At 39.0% G+C, this 21,016-nt stretch overlaps 1 protein-coding gene across 1 annotated transcript; it reads right to left on the bottom strand.

The window, feature by feature from the left end:
- Positions 1–237: 237 nt before the first annotated feature.
- Positions 238–20,924, bottom strand: LOC108046944 (SET domain-containing protein SmydA-8). The gene is made up of 2 exons (XM_017126926.2): positions 19,972–20,924; positions 238–858 (listed from the first exon to the last, which is right to left on the bottom strand). The coding sequence occupies exons 1-2, from the start codon at positions 20,881–20,883 to the stop codon at positions 421–423; spliced, it is 1,350 nt and encodes a 449-aa protein (XP_016982415.1). The 5' UTR covers positions 20,884–20,924; the 3' UTR covers positions 238–420.
- Positions 20,925–21,016: the final 92 nt, after the last annotated feature.

Genomic DNA, 21,016 nt, shown 5'->3' with positions numbered 1-21,016 from the left:
TTGACTTGTGGCTCTCGACAAGAGATCGCTAGATACTATAATGCCAGCCAAAATATTTGCAAAAACAAATGAGAGCCCAGAATTTGAATAGCCACAATTTTCAACTTGTTGGTCAATCGCAGACCGGCGATCTTTGCGGCTGGTTGGCTCCTCATATTTATTGTCTTGCCTGCAGAGGCGTTCCCGAGAAGGGGTCTTACCCATCGGTCCCATGACGCATTCCAAATACTGCCTAGATAAAGAGACATAGTTCGGTGTTTATTGGTTTCCTTAAGTGATTACGAATAAAATAGCAACAGGGGGTCAGCAAAGGTGCCCCAAAAAGCACGCATTCCGTCACAAAAATACACTCAGTCATTCATACACACAAAAAAAAAAGAAGGTTATTCACAATTTCAGGAGGAGATCTCCATATCGATCTCACTGAATCTCCCCGGTGATCAGCTTCTTCAGGGTGCACTCCCCGGCGCCCAGCTTGTGGAGAATGGCCAGGACCTCCTCGCGGTAGCGGTCCATGTGGCCCATCTCCTCCGGCGTGTACTCCTCGCGATCGAACCGCGTCATCCGCCAGATGACGTTCAACTTGGCCTCGATGAGCACGTAGTTGGAGGAGGGGCAGAAGCGCGGACACAGCTCGTTGATGAAGTGGATCATGTCCTGGACGCTGCACGAGTTGATCCGGTTGTTGATGGTGTTCAGTGCGAAGTCCTGGTACTTGGCCATCTTCGCGTGCGGGAACACGTTCTCGCAGGTGATGCACCTCCAGTCGGGCTGCAGGGTTCGGGTCTGGACGGGAATCACCAGGCCACGGCAGCCCTGTTCCCGGCAGAAGAGCGCCGACAGGTAGGTTCCGTTCTCCTGCAAAGACACAATGGATCAGTGGGTGGAAGTGGAATGTGGAATCTGGAATGTGGAATCTGAAATCTGGACTTTGGAGAATTGCGGGCTCGAAAATATCGCGGATTCAATGTCCGCCTCTGTCAGTTCACGGCGTTCAGTTCATTCCACTTAAAATCGAAAACGAAATCGGAATAGGAATCGAAATCGAAATTAGCATTCGGTGTGTCATGCTCATGGAAGTTTTGGGAGGGGGGGGTTTGTTAGTAGAACCCGAAAACTTTGCTCCCCTCACAATTGAAAGTGAAAGGAACGGCGAACTATAAATACCTTTAAAGTGCTTTTTTATGGCAAATAGGAGAGGGAAATATAGAGCAGAAATTCTTGAAGTAAAAATAGTATTGTTTTACTGCAACAAAGGGTATGTAATTGATAGACATTGTAGTGCGTTTATTACTTTTCCAAATAAGTGTCCCTTTAATAGGACGTGGCTCAAACATTTTCCATAATCCACCAGAGAACCCCTATAACCACATTAAGAGCTGGAAGAGTACCATATTTTAGCCCCCCCTTTAGGCCTCCCCTTTGGGTGCGCCCCTGGCCCCCTGGTTGATGCAAATCATAGAACTAATTTAATTAGGGAACGCATTTGTGTCAGGTGGCCAGAGGCCATTATTCAACTCATCCCAGAGCGACCGAAGAGCGCCACATAAATAGATATGGCCGGATATGTGGATCGTATACATATATACCTCTACACACCCGCCGTTTCAGAGCGTCGTTGACATCGACGTTGGCCAAGAAATTTCGTTGAAATTCAAGTGAAATGCTTTTCAAATTTCAATAATTGCTTCTTGTTTTGGGGCCGACAGATTGCGAGGCTCTCACGGTTATTTTTTCTTTAAGGTGAGGAGTATACACATGCCCATAGTTAGACAACAATTTGGGATTTACTTTCCCCCAATGGAAGGAAAATTCTATTAGAAGAGATATCATATCTCTTTCTATATTTAAGGCCAACTAATATTAATTCCTTCTTCACTAAATACTAATGGAAAAAACACAAACTTAAAGATACGAGAAAAGCTAAAAGCAAAATATCTATTATATTTCATCAATAGTTTTTTAAAAGTATCTGTTTCACTTCGCTATTATCACTCCATAAAAGCTTTTCGCAAAAAGGGTTACAAACGAGTTTAGTTTGTCAAGTCTTTGGCAAAAATGTATAAATATATTTAACTAAAGCTCGTACTAAAAATATTTATTGAGATCGTTACTCAGTAAAATTAGAATTCAAAATGTAGAGCCCATCAAAGCTCTGCTGCAAATATTAGCAAGCAGCTATTATTTAGTAATTGGGGTCAAAGTAATGATAATACGAAAATAACGAAGAGTTTATTTGTAATTAATGATCTTAAGGATCATAAATGTGGATTATTATTAAGTGTGTCATTGAAGGTACAACTGAAAAAAAATGTATTTGAAAGCATATGTAGAAAGATAAAGAAGTTTCTTGTAGATTTCGATAAGTTGTTGGTTTGTTTTGTTTCTAGTTGGTGAAGAAAAGCCTTGCAAAGCAATTAAGCAGGGGAAAACTGAGGATGTAGGTTTGACCCCAAAGATAATCCCATAGGTAATCCCATAGGTAATCCTATAGGTAATCCCATAAGTAATCCCATAGATAATCCAATAGGTAATCCCATAGGTAATCCTATGTCCCAGCATCCGAGGTGCCTACTCACAGTGTTGTCGTGGCAGCGGACGCAGTCGCAGGCGAAGTGCTTGGTCATCTTGAGGAAGATGTTGCGGGTGAGGTTGCCCCAGAGGATCTTGGTGTAGGTGGTGGTGATCTCGCCGCCCCGGGGAATGTCCCGCGCCGCCCGCACCACCGCCAGGCGTCCGTTCTCGAAGTAGTGGCTGGCATTCGGGGTGCACTCGTGGTTCATGATCGCCGTGAGGGGGAAGAGGCCCCGGAGGAGCGTCTCGTGGCCGCCGGAGCGGCAGGGTGCCTCGAAGGCGTTCGTGTTCAGCACGCCCACGATCCGGAATAGCTGGTCCATGAACTCCCGATCGGTGGTGGGGAAGTTGCGGAAGCACTGCGCCGCCTTGATGATCTCCCGCCGGTAGGCCCGCTCCGCATTCGCCTGCATGGCGTCCACCAGGTGGCGCTGCTCCTTGCCCAGGTGGAACACCCGCACCGCGGTGAGGATCCTCAGCGAGAGGGGGTTCACCTGCTCCTGCTCCGCGTCCACGTCCATGGGCTGCCAGCGGCGGAAGTGCTCGCACTCCGCCTGGTGCTCCTCCGAGTCCGCGCAGGTGCCGCACACGGGCAGGGTGCAGCGGTGCCGGCAGAGGAACCCCTTCTGCGGCAGCGTCTCGTGGCAGCAGATGCAGCTGCTCAGCTGCCCCTTCCTGGCCGTCGGCCCCGTGACCAGGGCGCGCTCCTGGAAGATCAGCTCGCCGGCGGCGATGTCCCTGGTGGCGAACACCCCGCGCCCGGCCACCTTGGAGGAGCTGATGGTCCAGTTGGGCTGCTCCTGCCGCAGGTCACCCAAATGGGCGTCTATCAGCTGGGCCAGCTGCTCGGGCGTCGTGTCGCGACAGGGGGCCATGTGGGCGTCCAGGGCGGCCAGGGTGGTGTCTCCTCCTCCTCCTCCTTTGCGGGGGGAGGGGCACTTGGGTGGATCCGCATCCGGATCGGACATGGCGACTGCGATGGACGGGAGACGGACGGAACTGCGGCGAACCAACGCGACGCGCGGCAACTCAGCGAGTGAAGATGTCTCCGCGCAGCCGAGCGGTCTGTGCGGCAAAAGCTGCGATGTGGCGACAGCGACGACAGCAGCAACATGAGCAGCAGCAGCAGCAACAGCAGCAACAGCAGCAGCAGCAACACCCAGCACAACAGCAACAGCAGCAACAACTGACTGCTGACAGTGGAACAAACCCACCAAAGCAGCGACGCTTATGACGTGGACACGCCGACGCCCTCGGAGAGCATTAGACACAACTAAAAAAAACACAAATTAGAGGCAGCCGCCAGGGGGAAAGGGGGCCAGGGGGCCAAGGGGGAGGTGCAAGAGGGATTGGGGGGCACCACGACAACGACAACAGTCAAATATGATTTTGTCCAAGGCACACGCACACTGAAAACACACACTCGCCGCAGTGTTCCCATTTTCGAAATGGAAAAAGGCATTTTCGAAATCGCAAAAGACATTTCTCCCGATGAAGAGACTTTAGTTAACAAAATAATGTGCTACTGCCAAAACAAATAATATTTAAACGTTTGATGCTTTTTAGAAATTACTATTCATAGAAACAGATTTCCTTCTTTGGAATAATAGGATGTTTGCATAGGAGAAAAACATTTGTTTGAACATAAAATGCTTTTAAATTTAGGATTGGAAAATAAGTGGTAGTAAGATTGGCTTTTTATGAGGTACAATCATTTTAAAATCAGAAATAAAATTACAGGACTTCGTTTAAGTACAAATATTACCTAATTTAATAATAACAAGTATTTCAAATAAGAAATTGTCGCAAAAATAAGCACAATTCTATCTTCCTTTCAACCATGGTTTTACTAATACCAAGCTCAGAATTATTGAATTTATTTGAAATTAGCAATTTCGAAACGATTCTGAAATCGGGAACTTCGGGCGACTTGGAGTGCGCCACTGGGAAATAGAGACATTTGGCTGGGACGACGCAAAGCGGATTTTGCTTTTGACTCTTATTCAATTTGTGCTTGAGCTGTTGTTGTTGTGCGGTTGTTGCTGCCGCCGCTGTGGTTGCTATTGTTGCATTCAATTGGATTCGCCAGTGGGTGGGTATCGGAGGTGGGAGGTGGGAGGTGGGCGGTGGGCGGACCGAGAGCGGGTGGAAAGAAAGAGCATTGATGCAGCCATCAGCCATCAAAGAGCATTTCCCGCTGTCAATTTGTTCGCCAAACACCTTGGCGTGGCTACCTCCTGCTCCCCCTCCTCCTCCTCCTTCTCATCCCCCTGCTTGCGGTTGGTTATGGATGCCATAAAGTGAAGCCATAGCAGCACCACCCGCAACCCATCCACATCCACATACCCATCCGATTGCTTCCGGCGCCACCCTGCGGCAATCTGAGCAGCTGGAAAAATTATTTGCGGAGATGCAGCGCCACTGATACAAGGCGTGTTTGTCTCACACGCTTATACACTGCACAAAAAACATTTATGCAATATATTTAGGCCCTTTTGAGTCCCCTAAAACTGAGATTTCAAAACGCAAAGCTTTTGGTCTTACACAACATTTATGCTTGCCATAAATTATTTGTTTTGGCAACCATTTTCTAGGATACAATTTTTAACATTGATGAACATTTTTGAACTACAACACTCTGGAGAATTGATTTCTAGATTGTTTATTAACAATCAATACTCTTAGCAATAGCTGCTTTTGAAATATAACCGATAAAGAGCTTTGGAAAACCTTATTTTAATGTTGATGATCAGTAATTTGATATCCCTAGATGGTATTTTTCAGAATTATTGTTCATCCCAAAATAGTAATATGAGTATGTTAAACTCTTACTATTAGTTTCCCTAGAATAGAAGTAGTGTGTAATTGCAGTGTTCCACTGTATGTGGCAGTGCGTGTGGCCGGGACATAAATTAAGACACCGCCGACCAAGGAGTTGCGTGTTTCAGGGACAACTGGCACAGGGACACCAGCCAACGACACGTGACCAGGTGGGGATTTTGGATTGGGGCTTGGGGAACCGTGTTCCACTCCCCACCTGTTCACTTTATGCCGCGACTGTCACGCATTGTCACATGTCCTGCGAGGAGGGGGATCGTCCTGCCACGCCCCAAGTCCTGCAGACATACGTAAATCAGTTGCAAACTTAGGCGACTCTCGCGTTTTTCCACGCACAATGAAGCAACTATTTAGTTTTCCACTTAAAATCTATTTTCACTTTCAGGATTCAGGCCAATAGGCCCCAATCCAATCGATTGGTATCCCCAGCTAACAATTTGAAAATTGTGTTCAACTTTTTCGACAATTCCAAATTAAAAAAAAAAAATTTGCCGACAAAACTCTTACAATCATCCGATTTTAAAGTGGCATACTTCTAAATGATTGTCGTTAAAACCTCTAAAAATCAGTGTTTAAATCTTGGTTTGTAATGTTGGAGTGATTTTTTAGACATTTCCAAATGAAATAAAAACCTGCACTTCTAAACACATAACTTTTCTTACATATATCCAATTTCAAAGTGGCATACTTTAAAATGATTGTGGTTTCATTCTCTAAAAAACTATGTTTCCAGTTTTGTTTTTGTTTTTGCGTCGAATTTTCATCATTTTAAGCAATGTAACCCCTTTCCAAATTTTCGAAAAATGGGCTTGCAGAAAAGTGACCTAAAACATGCACTTCTTAGCCCATAACTTTTGTTACGGACATCCGATTTCAAAGTAGCATACTTTAAAATGATTGTGGTTTCATTCTCTAAAAAGCTGTGTTTCCAGTTTTTTTTTTGTTTTTGGGTCGAATTTTCATCATTTGCAAGCAATGTAACCCCTTTCCAAATTTTCGAAAAATGGGCTTGCAGAAAAGTGACCTAAAACATGCACTTCTTAGCCCATAACTTTTGTTACGGACATTCGATTTCAAAGTGGCATACTTTAAAATAATTGTGGTTTCATTCTCTAAAAACTGTGTTTCCAGTTTTTTTTTTGTTTTTGGGTCGAATTTTCATCATTTTAAGCAATGTAACCCCTTTCCAAATTTTCGAAAAATGGGCTTGCAGAAAAGTGACCTAAAACATGCACTTCTTAGCCCATAACTTTTGTTACGGACATTCGATTTCAAAGTGGCATACTTTAAAATGATTGTGGTTTCATTCTCTAAAAAACTGTGTTTCCAGTTTTTTTTTTGTTTTTGGGTCGAATTTTCATCATTTTAAGCAATGTAACCCCTTTCCAAATTTTCGAAAAATGGGCTTGCAGAAAAGTGACCTAAAACATGCACTTCTTAGCCCATAACTTTTGTTACGGACATTCGATTTCAAAGTGGCATACTTTAAAATGATTGTGTTTTCATTCTCTAAAAACTGTGTTTCCAGTTTTTTTTTTGTTTTTGGGTCGAATTTTCATCATTTTAAGCAATGTAACCCCTTTCCAAATTTTCGAAAAATGGGCTTGCAGAAAAGTGACCTAAGACATGCACTTCTTAGCCCATAACTTTTGTTACGGACATTCGATTTCAAAGTGGCATACTTTAAAATGATTGTGGTTTCATTCTCTAAAAAACTGTGTTTCCAGTTTTTTTTTTGTTTTTGGGTCGAATTTTCATCATTTTAAGCAATGTAACTTCTTTCCAAATTTTCGAAAAATGGGCTTGCAGAAAAGTGACCTAAAACATGCACTTCTTAGCCCATAACTTTTGTTACGGACATTCGATTTCAAAGTGGCATACTTTAAAATGATTGTGGTTTCATTCTCTAAAAAACTGTTTCCAGTTTTTTTTTGTTTTTGGGTCGAATTTTCATCATTTTAAGCAATGTAACCCCTTTCCAAATTTTCGAAAAATGGGCTTGCAGAAAAGTGACCTAAAACATGCACTTCTTAGCCCATAACTTTTGTTACGGACATTCGATTTCAAAGTGGCATACTTTAAAATGATTGTGGTTTCATTCTCTAAAAAACTGTGTTTCCAGTTTTTTTTTTGTTTTTGGGTCGAATTTTCATCATTTTAAGCAATGTAACCCCTTTCCAAATTTTCGAAAAATGGGCTTGCAGAAAAGTGACCTAAAACATGCACTTCTTAGCCCATAACTTTTGTTACGGACATTCGATTTCAAAGTGGCATACTTTAAAATGATTGTGGTTTCATTCTCTAAAAAACTGTGTTTCCAGTTTTTTTTTTGTTTTTGGGTCGAATTTTCATCATTTTAAGCAATGTAACCCCTTTCCAAATTTTCGAAAAATGGGCTTGCAGAAAAGTGACCTAAAACATGCACTTCTTAGCCCATAACTTTTGTTACGGACATTCGATTTCAAAGTGGCATACTTTAAAATGATTGTGGTTTCATTCTCTAAAAAACTGTGTTTCCAGTTTTTTTTTGTTTTTGGGTCGAATTTTCATCATTTTAAGCAATGTAACCCCTTTCCAAATTTTCGAAAAATGGGCTTGCAGAAAAGTGACCTAAAACATGCACTTCTTAGCCCATAACTTTTGTTACGGACATCCGATTTCAAAGTGGCATACTTTAAAATGATTGTGGTTTCATTCTCTAAAAACTGTGTTTCCAGTTTTTTTTTTGTTTTTGGGTCGAATTTTCATCATTTTAAGCAATGTAACCCCTTTCCAAATTTTCGAAAAATGGGCTTGCAGAAAAGTGACCTAAAACATGCACTTCTTAGCCCATAACTTTTGTTACGGACATTCGATTTCAAAGTGGCATACTTTAAAATGATTGTGGTTTCATTCTCTAAAAAACTGTGTTTCCAGTTTTTTTTTGTTTTTGGGTCGAATTTTCATCATTTTAAGCAATGTAACCCCTTTCCAAATTTTCGAAAAATGGGCTTGCAGAAAAGTGACCTAAAACATGCACTTCTTAGCCCATAACTTTTGTTACGGATATTCGATTTCAAAGTGGCATACTTTAAAATGATTGTGGTTTCAGTCTCTAAAAAACTGTGTTTCCAGTTTTTTGTTTTGTTTTGGGTCGAATTTTCATCATTTTAAGCAATGTAACCCCTTTCCAAATTTTCGAAAAATGGGCTTGCAGAAAAGTGACCTAAGACATGCACTTCTTAGCCCATAACTTTTGTTACGGACATTCGATTTCAAAGTGGCATACTTTAAAATGATTGTGGTTTCATTCTCTAAAAAACTGTGTTTCCAGTTTTTTTTTTTTTTGGGTCGAATTTTCATCATTTTAAGCAATGTAACCCCTTTCCAAATTTTCGAAAAATGGGCTTGCAGAAAAGTGACCTAAGACATGCACTTCTTAGCCCATAACTTTTGTTACGGACATTCGATTTCAAAGTGGCATACTTTAAAATGATTGTGGTTTCATTCTCTAAAAACTGTGTTTCCAGTTTTTTTTTTGTTTTTGGGTCGAATTTTCATCATTTTAAGCAATGTAACCCCTTTCCAAATTTTCGAAAAATGGGCTTGCAGAAAAGTGACCTAAAACATGCACTTCTTAGCCCATAACTTTTGTTACGGACATTCGATTTCAAAGTGGCATACTTTAAAATGATTGTGGTTTCATTCTCTAAAAAACTGTGTTTCCAGTTTTTTTGTTTTGTTTTTGGGTCGAATTTTCATCATTTTAAGCAATGTAACCCCTTTCCAAATTTTCGAAAAATGGGCTTACAGAAAAGTGACCTAAAACATGCACTTCTTAGCCCATAACTTTTGTTACGGACATTCGATTTCAAAGTGGCATACTTTAAAATGATTGTGGTTTCATTCTCTAAAAACTGTGTTTCCAGTTTTTTTTTTTTTTTGGGTCGAATTTTCATCATTTTAAGCAATGTAACCCCTTTCCAAATTTTCGAAAAATGGGCTTGCAGAAAAGTGACCTAAAACATGCACTTCTTAGCCCATAACTTTTGTTACGGACATTCGATTTCAAAGTGGCATACTTTAAAATGATTGTGGTTTCATTCTCTAAAAAACTGTGTTTCCAGTTTTTTTTTTGTTTTTGGGTCGAATTTTCATCATTTTAAGCAATGTAACCCCTTTCCAAATTTTCGAAAAATGGGCTTGCAGAAAAGTGACCTAAAACATGCACTTCTTAGCTTATAACTTTTGTTACGGATATTCGATTTCAAAGTGGCATACTTTAAAATGATTGTGGTTTCAGTCTCTAAAAAACTGTGTTTCCAGTTTTTTGTTTTGTTTTGGGTCGAATTTTCATCATTTTAAGCAATGTAACCCCTTTCCAAATTTTCGAAAAATGGGCTTGCAGAAAAGTGACCTAAGACATGCACTTCTTAGCCCATAACTTTTGTTACGGACATTCGATTTCAAAGTGGCATACTTTAAAATGATTGTGGTTTCATTCTCTAAAAAACTGTGTTTCCAGTTTTTTTTTTTTTTGGGTCGAATTTTCATCATTTTAAGCAATGTAACCCCTTTCCAAATTTTCGAAAAATGGGCTTGCAGAAAAGTGACCTAAAACATGCACTTCTTAGCTTATAACTTTTGTTACGGATATTCGATTTCAAAGTGGCATACTTTAAAATGATTGTGGTTTCAGTCTCTAAAAAACTGTGTTTCCAGTTTTTTGTTTTGTTTTGGGTCGAATTTTCATCATTTTAAGCAATGTAACCCCTTTCCAAATTTTCGAAAAATGGGCTTGCAGAAAAGTGACCTAAGACATGCACTTCTTAGCCCATAACTTTTGTTACGGACATTCGATTTCAAAGTGGCATACTTTAAAATGATTGTGGTTTCATTCTCTAAATAACTGTGTTTCCAGTTTTTTTTTGTTTTTGGGTCGAATTTTCATCATTTTAAGCAATGTAACCCCTTTCCAAATTTTCGAAAAATGGGCTTGCAGAAAAGTGACCTAAAACATGCACTTCTTAGCCCATAACTTTTGTTACGGACATTCGATTTCAAAGTGGCATACTTTAAAATGATTGTGGTTTCATTCTCTAAAAAACTGTGTTTCCAGTTTTTTTTTTTGTTTTTGGGTCGAATTTTCATCATTTTAAGCAATGTAACCCCTTTCCAAATTTTCGAAAAATGGGCTTGCAGAAAAGTGACCTAAAACATGCACTTCTTAGCCCATAACTTTTGTTACGGACATTCGATTTCAAAGTGGCATACTTTAAAATGATTGTGGTTTCATTCTCTAAAAAACTGTGTTTCCAGTTTTTTTTTGTTTTTGGGTCGAATTTTCATCATTTTAAGCAATGTAACCCCTTTCCAAATTTTCGAAAAATGGGCTTGCAGAAAAGTGACCTAAAACATGCACTTCTTAGCCCATAACTTTTGTTACGGACATCCGATTTCAAAGTGGCATACTTTAAAATGATTGTGGTTTCATTCTCTAAATAACTGTGTTTCCAGTTTTTTTTTTTTTTTTGGGTCGAATTTTCATCATTTTAAGCAATGTAACCCCTTTCCAAATTTTCGAAAAATGGGCTTGCAGAAAAGTGACCTAAAACCTGCACTTTTTAGCTCATAACTTTTGTTACGGACATTCGATTTCAAAGTGGCATACTTTAAAATGATTGTGGTTTCATTCTCTAAAAAACTGTGTTTCCAGTTTTTTTTTTGTTTTTGGGTCGAATTTTCATCATTTTAAGCAATGTAACCCCTTTCCAAATTTTCGAAAAATGGGCTTGCAGAAAAGTGACCTAAAACATGCACTTCTTAGCCCATAACTTTTGTTACGGACATTCGATTTCAAAGTGGCATACTTTAAAATGATTGTGGTTTCATTCTCTAAAAAACTGTGTTTCCAGTTTTTTTTTTGTTTTTGGGTCGAATTTTCATCATTTTAAGCAATGTAACCCCTTTCCAAATTTTCGAAAAATGGGCTTGCAGAAAAGTGACCTAAAACATGCACTTTTTAGCTCATAACTTTTGTTACGGACATCCGATTTCAAAGTGGCATACTTTAAAATGATTGTGGTTTCATTCTCTAAATAACTGTGTTTCCAGTTTTTTTTTGTTTTTGGGTCGAATTTTCATCATTTTAAGCAATGTAAAAGTGACCTAAAACATGCACTTCTTAGCCCATAACTTTTGTTACGGACATCCGATTTCAAAGTGGCATACTTTAAAATGATTGTGGTTAAATTTTCTTGCAGAGGGTATAATTTTAGTCAAAAGATTGTGTCGCAAAAAAGGTGCAACGAAAATGGACCTAGCTTCATTAGAAATCGAATTAATTACATTGCTTTCTTTTTTGTTTCTGAAACCCCTGAAATACAGTCCCAATAAAAAAACCAAACTTTATTATTTATAATTTTTTTTTTTTTTAAATACGTTTATAATAAGTAAATAAAGTATTATTTGTAAGTAGTAGTAATATTTAAAAGACTTAGCGTTATCTTATGCTAACTATAATAACTTAGTTATTTAATTTTGTATAAACTGAATAGGTATGTACATAGTTTAGCTTAAGTTATAGGGTAATACGATTTATTTTATTTTGTTAACCATTGAGAACTTGTACGACTTGTACAACTGTTTGTTGGTGCAGTGGAAATCAAGGATACGACGACTACTGAATACTGGAAAACCTCGAAAACAACACACAAATCCGGCACAATTATTCACGAAAACTCCCTCGACAACACCGATCCTGATTCTACAGATTCATCAATGTAATGTTTCTAATATAAATAAAAATTATTTTATAAACAGTAAATATGCAAGCCTTTTACTGGGGGTGGGGACTATTATTTATGATTTATTTAAAAACATGTTTTGTGGATAAACATTATTCTCCCAGCTAAATGCCCTAAAACACAATCCCAATAATAAAGAAAATTCCATTTTGGCTAGATCTTATTTTTTATTAAAATCAACATAACATAACTTAAATTTAATCTTATGTGCGTATACAAAAAAAACTTAAGATAATCTTATCGTAACTGTATATTAATACTTAGAATAATCTTATCCAGTACAATCTATCTTAATTAATTTAAACAATAAGTTTAAGCTTTTAATTTACCTCGATCTCGGCACTTCAGCACGGCACAATTATCCATGGGAAATCGGATGTCCGTAACAAAAGTTATGGGCTAAGAAGTGCAGGTTTTAGGTCACTTTTCTGCAAGCCCATTTTTCTAAAATTTGGAAAGGGGTTACATTGCTTAAAATGATGAAAATTCGACCCAAAAACAAAAAAAAACTGGAAACACAGTTTTTTAGAGAATGAAACCACAATCATTTTAAAGTATGCCACTTTGAAATCGAATGTCCGTAACAAAAGTTATGGGCTAAGAAGTGCAGGTTTTAGGTCACTTTTCTGCAAGCCCATTTTTCTAAAATTTGGAAAGGGGTTACATTGCTTAAAATGATGAAAATTCGACCCAAAAACAAAAAAAACTGGAAACACAGTTTTTTAGAGAATGAAACCACAATCATTTTAAAGTATGCCACTTTGAAATCGAATGTCCGTAACAAAAGTTATGGGCTAAGAAGTGCAGGTTTTAGGTCACTTTTCTGCAAGCCCATTTTTCGAAAATTTGGAAAGGGGTTACATTGCTTAAAATGATGAAAATTCGACCCAAAAACAAAAAAAACTGGAAACACAGTTTTTTAGAGAATGAAACCACAATCATTTTAAAGTATGCCACTTTGAAATCGAATGTCCGTAACAAAAGTTATGGGCTAAAAAGTGCAGGTTTTAGGTCACTTTTCTGCAAGCCAATTTTTCGAAAATTTGGAAAGGGGTTACATTGCTTAAAATGATGAAAATTCGACCCAAAAACAAAAAAAAAACTGGAAACACAGTTATTTAGAGAATGAAACCACAATCATTTTAAAGTATGCCACTTTGAAATCGAATGTCCGTAACAAAAGTTATGGGCTAAGAAGTGCATGTTTTAGGTCACTTTTCTGCAAGCCCATTTTTCGAAAATTTGGAAAGGGGTTACATTGCTTAAAATGATGAAAATTCGACCCAAAAACAAAAAAAAAACTGGAAACACAGTTTTTTAGAGAATGAAACCACAAGCATTTTAAAGTATGCCACTTTGAAATCGAATGTCCGTAACAAAAGTTATGGGCTAAGAAGTGCAGGTTTTAGGTCACTTTTCTGCAAGCCCATTTTTCGAAAATTTGGAAAGGGGTTACATTGCTTAAAATGATGAAAATTCGACCCAAAAACAAAAAAAAACTGGAAACACAGTTTTTTAGAGAATGAAACCACAATCATTTTAAAGTATGCCACTTTGAAATCGGATGTCCGTAACAAAAGTTATGGGCTAAGAAGTGCATGTTTTAGGTCACTTTTCTGCAAGCCCATTTTTCGAAAATTTGGAAAGGGGTTACATTGCTTAAAATGATGAAAATTCGACCCAAAAACAAAAAAAAAACTGGAAACACAGTTTTTAGAGAATGAAACCACAATCATTTTAAAGTATGCCACTTTGAAATCGAATGTCCGTAACAAAAGTTATGGGCTAAGAAGTGCATGTTTTAGGTCACTTTTCTGCAAGCCCATTTTTCGAAAATTTGGAAAGGGGTTACACTGCTTAAAATGATGAAAATTCGACCCAAAAACAAAAAAAAAACTGGAAACACAGTTTTTTAGAGAATGAAACCACAAGCATTTTAAAGTATGCCACTTTGAAATCGAACGTCCGTAACAAAGGTTATGGGCTAAGAAGTGCATGTTTTAGGTCACTTTTCTGCAAGCCCATTTTTCGAAAATTTGGAAAGGGGTTACATTGCTTAAAATGATGAAAATTCGACCCAAAAACAAAAAAAACTGGAAACACAGTTTTTTAGAGAATGAAACCACAATCATTTTAAAGTATGCCACTTTGAAATCGAATGTCCGTAACAAAAGTTATGGGCTAAGAAGTGCAGGTTTTAGGTCACTTTTCTGCAAGCTCATTTTTCGAAAATTTGGAAAGGGGTAACATTGCTTAAAATGATGAAAATTCGACCCAAAAACAAAAAAAACTGGAAACACAGTTTTTTAGAGAATGAAACCACAATCATTTTAAAGTATGCCACTTTGAAATCGAATGTCCGTAACAAAAGTTATGGGCTAAGAAGTGCATGTTTTAGGTCACTTTTCTGCAAGCCCATTTTTCGAAAATTTGGAAAGGGGTTACATTGCTTAAAATGATGAAAATTCGACCCAAAAACAAAAAAAACTGGAAACACAGTTTTTTAGAGAATGAAACCACAATCATTTTAAAGTATGCCACTTTGAAATCGAATGTCCGTAACAAAAGTTATGGGCTAAGAAGTGCAGGTTTTAGGTCACTTTTCTGCAAGCTCATTTTTCGAAAATTTGGAAAGGGGTTACATTGCTTAAAATGATGAAAATTCGACCCAAAAACAAAAAAAACTGGAAACACAGTTTTTTAGAGAATGAAACCACAATCATTTTAAAGTATGCCACTTTGAAATCGAATGTCCGTAACAAAAGTTATGGGCTAAGAAGTGCAGGTTTTAGGTCACTTTTCTGCAAGCCCATTTTTCGAAAATTTGGAAAGGGGTTACATTGCTTAAAATGATGAAAATTCGACCCAAAAACAAAAAAAACTGGAAACACAGTTTTTTAGAGAATGAAACCACAATCATTTTAAAGTATGCCACTTTGAAATCGAATGTCCGTAACAAAAGTTATGGGCTAAGAAGTGCAGGTTTTAGGTCACTTTTCTGCAAGCCCATTTTTCGAAAATTTGGAAAGGGGTTACATTGCTTAAAATGATGAAAATTCGACCCAAAAACAAAAAAAACTGGAAACACAGTTTTTTAGAGAATGAAACCACAATCATTTTAAAGTATGCCACTTTGAAATCGGATGTCCGTAACAAAAGTTATGGGCTAAGAAGTGCAGGTTTTAGGTCACTTTTCTGCAAGCCCATTTTTCGAAAATTTGGAAAGGGGTTACATTGCTTAAAATGATGAAAATTCGAACCCAAAAACAAAACAAAAAAACTGGAAACACAGTTTTTTAGAGAATGAAACCACAAGCATTTTAAAGTATGCCACTTTGAAATCGAATGTCCGTAACAAAAGTTATGGGCTAAGAAGTGCATGTTTTAGGTCACTTTTCTGCAAGCCCATTTTTCGAAAATTTGGAAAGGGGTTACATTGCTTAAAATGATGAAAATTCGACCCAAAAACAAAAAAAAAACTGGAAACACAGTTTTTTAGAGAATGAAACCACAATCATTTTAAAGTATGCCACTTTGAAATCGAATGTCCGTAACAAAAGTTATGAGCTAAGAAGTGCATGTTTTAGGTCACTTTTCTGCAAGCCCATTTTTCGAAAATTTGGAAAGGGGTTACATTGCTTAAAATGATGAAAATTCGACCCAAAAACAAAAAAACTGGAAACACAGTTTTTTAGAGAATGAAACCACAATCATTTTAAAGTATGCCACTTTGAAATCGAATGTCCGTAACAAAAGTTATGGGCTAAGAAGTGCAGGTTTTAGGTCACTTTTCTGCAAGCTCATTTTTCGAAAATTTGGAGAGGGGTTACATTGCTTAAAATGATGAAAATTCGACCCAAAAACAAAAAAAACTGGAAACACAGTTTTTTAGAGAATGAAACCACAATCATTTTAAAGTATGCCACTTTGAAATCGAATGTCCGTAACAAAAGTTATGGGCTAAGAAGTGCAGGTTTTAGGTCACTTTTCTGCAAGCCCATTTTTCGAAAATTTGGAAAGGGGTTACATTGCTTAAAATGATGAAAATTCGACCCAAAAACAAAAAAAACTGGAAACACAGTTTTTAGAGAATGAAACCACAATCATTTTAAAGTATGCCACTTTGAAATCGGATGTCCGTAACAAAAGTTATGGGCTAAGAAGTGCAGGTTTTAGGTCACTTTTCTGCAAGCCCATTTTTCGAAAATTTGGAAAGGGGTTACATTGCTTAAAATGATGAAAATTCGAACCCAAAAACAAAACAAAAAAACTGGAAACACAGTTTTTTAGAGAATGAAACCACAATCATTTTAAAGTATGCCACTTTGAAATCGAATGTCCGTAACAAAAGTTATGGGCTAAGAAGTGCATGTTTTAGGTCACTTTTCTGCAAGCCCATTTTTCGAAAATTTGGAAAGGGGTTACATTGCTTAAAACGATGAAAATTCGACCCAAAAACAAAAAAAAAACTGGAAACACTGTTCTTTAGAGAATGAAACCACAATCATTTTAAAGTATGCCACTTTGAAATCGAATGTCCGTAACAAAAGTTATGGGCTAAAAAGTGCTGGTTTTAGGTCACTTTTCTGCAAGCCCATTTTTCGAAAATTTGGAAAGGGGTTACATTGCTTAAAACGATGAAAATTCGACCCAAAAACAAAAAAAAAACTGGAAACACTGTTCTTTAGAGAATGAAACCACAATCATTTTAAAGTATGCCACTTTGAAATCGAATGTCCGTAACAAAAGTTATGGGCTAAAAAGTGCTGGTTTTAGGTCACTTTTCTGCAAGCCCATTTTTCGAAAATTTGGAAAGGGGTTACATTGCTTAAAATGATGAAAATTCGACCCAAAAACAAAAAAAAAACTGGAAACACAGTTTTTTAGAGAATGAAACCACAATCATTTTAAAGTATGCCACTTTGAAATCGAATGTCCGTAACAAAAGTTATGGGCTAAGAAGTGCATGTTTTAGGTCATTGCTTAAAATGATGAAAATTCGACCCAAAAACAAAAAAAAAACTGGAAACACAGTTTTTTAGAGAATGAAACCACAAGCATTTTAAAGTATGCGACTTTGAAATCGAACGTCCGTAACAAAGGTTATGGGCTAAGAAGTGCATGTTTTAGGTCACTTTTCTGCAAGCCCATTTTTCGAAAATTTGGAAAGGGGTTACATTGCTTAAAATGATGAAAATTCGACCCAAAAACAAAAAAAACTGGAAACACAGTTTTTTAGAGAATGAAACCACAATCATTTTAAAGTATGCCACTTTGAAATCGAATGTCCGTAACAAAAGTTATGGGCTAAGAAGTGCAGGTTTTAGGTCACTTTTCTGCAAGCTCATTTTTCGAAAATTTGGAAAGGGGTTACATTGCTTAAAATGATGAAAATTCGACCCAAAAAACAAAAAAACTGGAAACACAGTTTTTAGAGAATTAAACCACAATCATTTTAAAGTATGCCACTTTGAAATCGAATGTCCGTAACAAAAGTTATGGGCTAAGAAGTGCATGTTTTAGGTCACTTTTCTGCAAGCCCATTTTTCGAAAATTTGGAAAGGGGTTACATTGCTTAAAATGATGAAAATTCGACCCAAAAACAAAAAAAACTGGAAACACAGTTTTTTAGAGAATGAAACCACAATCATTTTAAAGTATGCCACTTTGAAATCGAATGTCCGTAACAAAAGTTATGGGCTAAGAAGTGCAGGTTTTAGGTCACTTTTCTGCAAGCTCATTTTTCGAAAATTTGGAAAGGGGTTACATTGCTTAAAATGATGAAAATTCGACCCAAAAACAAAAAAACTGGAAACACAGTTTTTTAGAGAATGAAACCACAATCATTTTAAAGTATGCCACTTTGAAATCGAATGTCCGTAACAAAAGTTATGGGCTAAGAAGTGCATGTTTTAGGTCACTTTTCTGCAAGCCCATTTTTCGAAAATTTGGAAAGGGGTTACATTGCTTAAAACGATGAAAATTCGACCCAAAAACAAAAAAAAAACTGGAAACACTGTTCTTTAGAGAATGAAACCACAATCATTTTAAAGTATGCCACTTTGAAATCGAATGTCCGTAACAAAAGTTATGGGCTAAGAAGTGCATGTTTTAGGTCACTTTTCTGCAAGCCCATTTTTCGAAAATTTGGAAAGGGGTTACATTGCTTAAAATGATGAAAATTCGACCCAAAAACAAAATAAAAAACTGGGAACACAGTTTTTTAGAGAAATAAACCACAAGCATTTTAAAGAATGCCACTTTGAAATCGAATGTCCGTAACAAAAGTTATGGGCTAAGAAGTGCATGTTTTAGGTCACTTTTCTGCAAGCCCATTTTTCGAAAATTTGGAAAGGGGTTACATTGCTTAAAATGATGAAAATTCGACCCAAAAACAAAAAAAAAACTGGAAACACAGTTTTTTAGAGAATGAAACCACAAACATTTTAAAGTATGCCACTTTGAAATCGAATGTCCGTAACAAAAGTTATGGGCTAAGAAGTGCAGGTTTTAGGTCACTTTTGTGCAATGATTGTTAAAACAATCTTGTTACAAACCAAGATTAAAATACAGATTTTTAAATATTTTTCGATCATTGTTATGGCAGCCAATTTTTATAAAGCTAGAACAGTATTTTATTTTATTTCCCTTATTGACCGCATTGTTTTAAGTTATACCTGCAACAAAAAGGAGTCTTTTTGCAAAGTGTTAATCAAATAGCTTTAAAACTGCGGGACTAGTTTGCAAAAATAAGACGCACAGCCAAAAGAACGACTGTTTACAAAATCTATTCTATTTGGCCGATCAGAGCTTATAAATGGATAGGCGAGAGATGTGCACCGAAATACTCGACAAATTTGAAATTGTTTTTCATTGTCGGCCGTTTTCTGGGTCTTCCGTTTTAGTTCTATAGAATTTGTGTGCAAATTTTATATTTAAAGGCGCACAAAGCGAGGGAATGCAAAGAGGAAAAAATAAAATGGGGATTTGGATTTGGATTGACGTGCGGCTGGGTCAAAGGGGCATTGAAAGGAAGGGGAATGTGGTAGAAGGCTGTTTTGACGTGATATGCGATCTTTGACAGCGCCCGAATTCGAATAAATGGGTAATGGAATGTGGTGTTGTGCTCACATGCACTTAAAATAGCTGGAGCATACTACTTGAAATATATTTGATCTGCTATAAAATTTAAAGGCTTCTTTATTATGGCCAGAATGTTCAGATGGTTGTTGCAATTTGGGAAACTGGCAACCTTTTAAAATGTTTCGTTATAAATAAACTGTGTGTAGTGACATGCATTCATTTGAGTTTACTCCAGGAACTAATTATCCCGATTACTCTTCTGTGAGCTTTTCTTGAGAAAAAAAGGAGTTTGTGGGCAACTTTACAAAAGATACTACTCACAGCAGGCCTGTTTGAGGATCATCTGGCGATCCCTCTTGATTTCTTCAGGCAATAAACTGCTCACACATTCGGCCAGCTGCCGTGTCTCAATCTTGACTAATTGGCAGCCATTAATTCCAGGGGGTTTCTTTTCAGCAGCATTACCTATTTCTGTAATTTCCCAGATCATTTGTTGCTGCTGAAAAACTCCACTTACTGGGCCACAATAAACCCCCATGCGTGCGCCCCTGTGATGACATTTTTACGGCCCAAGCGATTGAGCTATTTTGAGGCACTTCTCAGCGATTGCGACACTCACGCTCCCATTTGGGATGCAGTTTCCCATCCGAATCAGATATAATCAGGCAAATCAGAAAGTGAGCCAACTCACCGTGGGATCCTGGCAGCGAACGCACTTGCAGATGAAGTGCTTGGTCATCCCGAGGAAGATCTTCCTGGCCAGCGTGGACCAGAGGAGCTTGGCGTAGGACATGGTGACCTCGGCGCCAGCCGGAATCCGTTCGGTGGCGCACACCACGATGGTCTCCCCGTTCTCGAAGTGGTGCGCCGCATTCGGGGTGCACTGGTGGTTCAGGATGCCGGCCAGCGGGAAGAGGGCCCGCACCAGCACCTCGTGCCCATCCACGCTGCTGCGGCTCTCGAAGGCGTTCGTGTTGAAGGCGCAGATGGTGCGGTAGAAGTAGTCCAGCATGTCCTGCTCCCGCGGGAAGTGCTCGAAGCAGTCGGCGGCCCGCTGCACCTCCTGCATGTAGTACCGATCCATGTTGGCCTGCATGGCATACAGCAGCTTCCTGCCGGCCTCGTCCAGGAAGAAGCACCGCACCACGCTGAGAATCCTCAAGGCGCGCGGTTCGATCCTCTGGCTCTCCAAGGGTCGCCACTTGCGGAAGAGCTTGCACTCGAGCTCGTGGCGCGGGGATTGCCGGCAGTCGGGGCAGACCGGCAGGCCACAGCCCGCCGGACAGAGGGCCTCCGGGTCCGTGGAGCCCGGAATGAGGCGGTAGCAGAGGGTGCAGGTGCGCAGGTTCGTGGACCGATGGGCCGTCGGACCCACCAGCAGGGTGTGCTCGCGGAAGAGCTCCTCGCCGGGGGCTATTTCCCGGGTCGCGAAAATGCCCCTGCCGGAAATGGGGGAGTCGGCCACCCGCCAGGAGGGCTCCTTGGGTCGCAGCTCGCCCAGGTGCTGGTCTATCAGCTCGGCCAACTCCTGCGTGGAGGCACTGATGGTCATCTGCCGCGAGGAACGCGGCTCCTCCTCCGGAACAGGCGGACACTGGGACATAGCGACTGCTGTAAGGGCAACTCTCTCTCTCGATTCCGCCGATTACCGAAACGCAACTGACCGCCGCCGCAGCGGAAACTCTCCGATCGTGCGAGTTTCCTCGCCTTTCTCGGAGTGACTGCTAATTATAGTC

This window comes from Drosophila rhopaloa, unplaced genomic scaffold (genome assembly GCF_018152115.1).
Source record: "Drosophila rhopaloa isolate 14029-0021.01 unplaced genomic scaffold, ASM1815211v1 contig_3, whole genome shotgun sequence".
Taxonomy (NCBI): Eukaryota; Metazoa; Arthropoda; class Insecta; order Diptera; family Drosophilidae; genus Drosophila; species Drosophila rhopaloa.
Note: the sequence above shows the minus strand (reverse complement) of the source record. Positions and strands in the feature narration are given on the sequence as shown.

Excerpts from the sequence above, each read along its gene's own strand:
- LOC108046944 (XM_017126926.2), bottom strand. The coding sequence starts at position 20,883 with ATGTCCCAGTGTCCGCCTGTTCCGGAGGAGGAGCCGCGTTCCTCGCGG. Across the intron at positions 859-19,971 it reads TTCGCTGCCAGGATCCCACG|GAGAACGGAACCTACCTGTC; the intron begins GTGAGTTGGCTC and ends GTGTCTTTGCAG.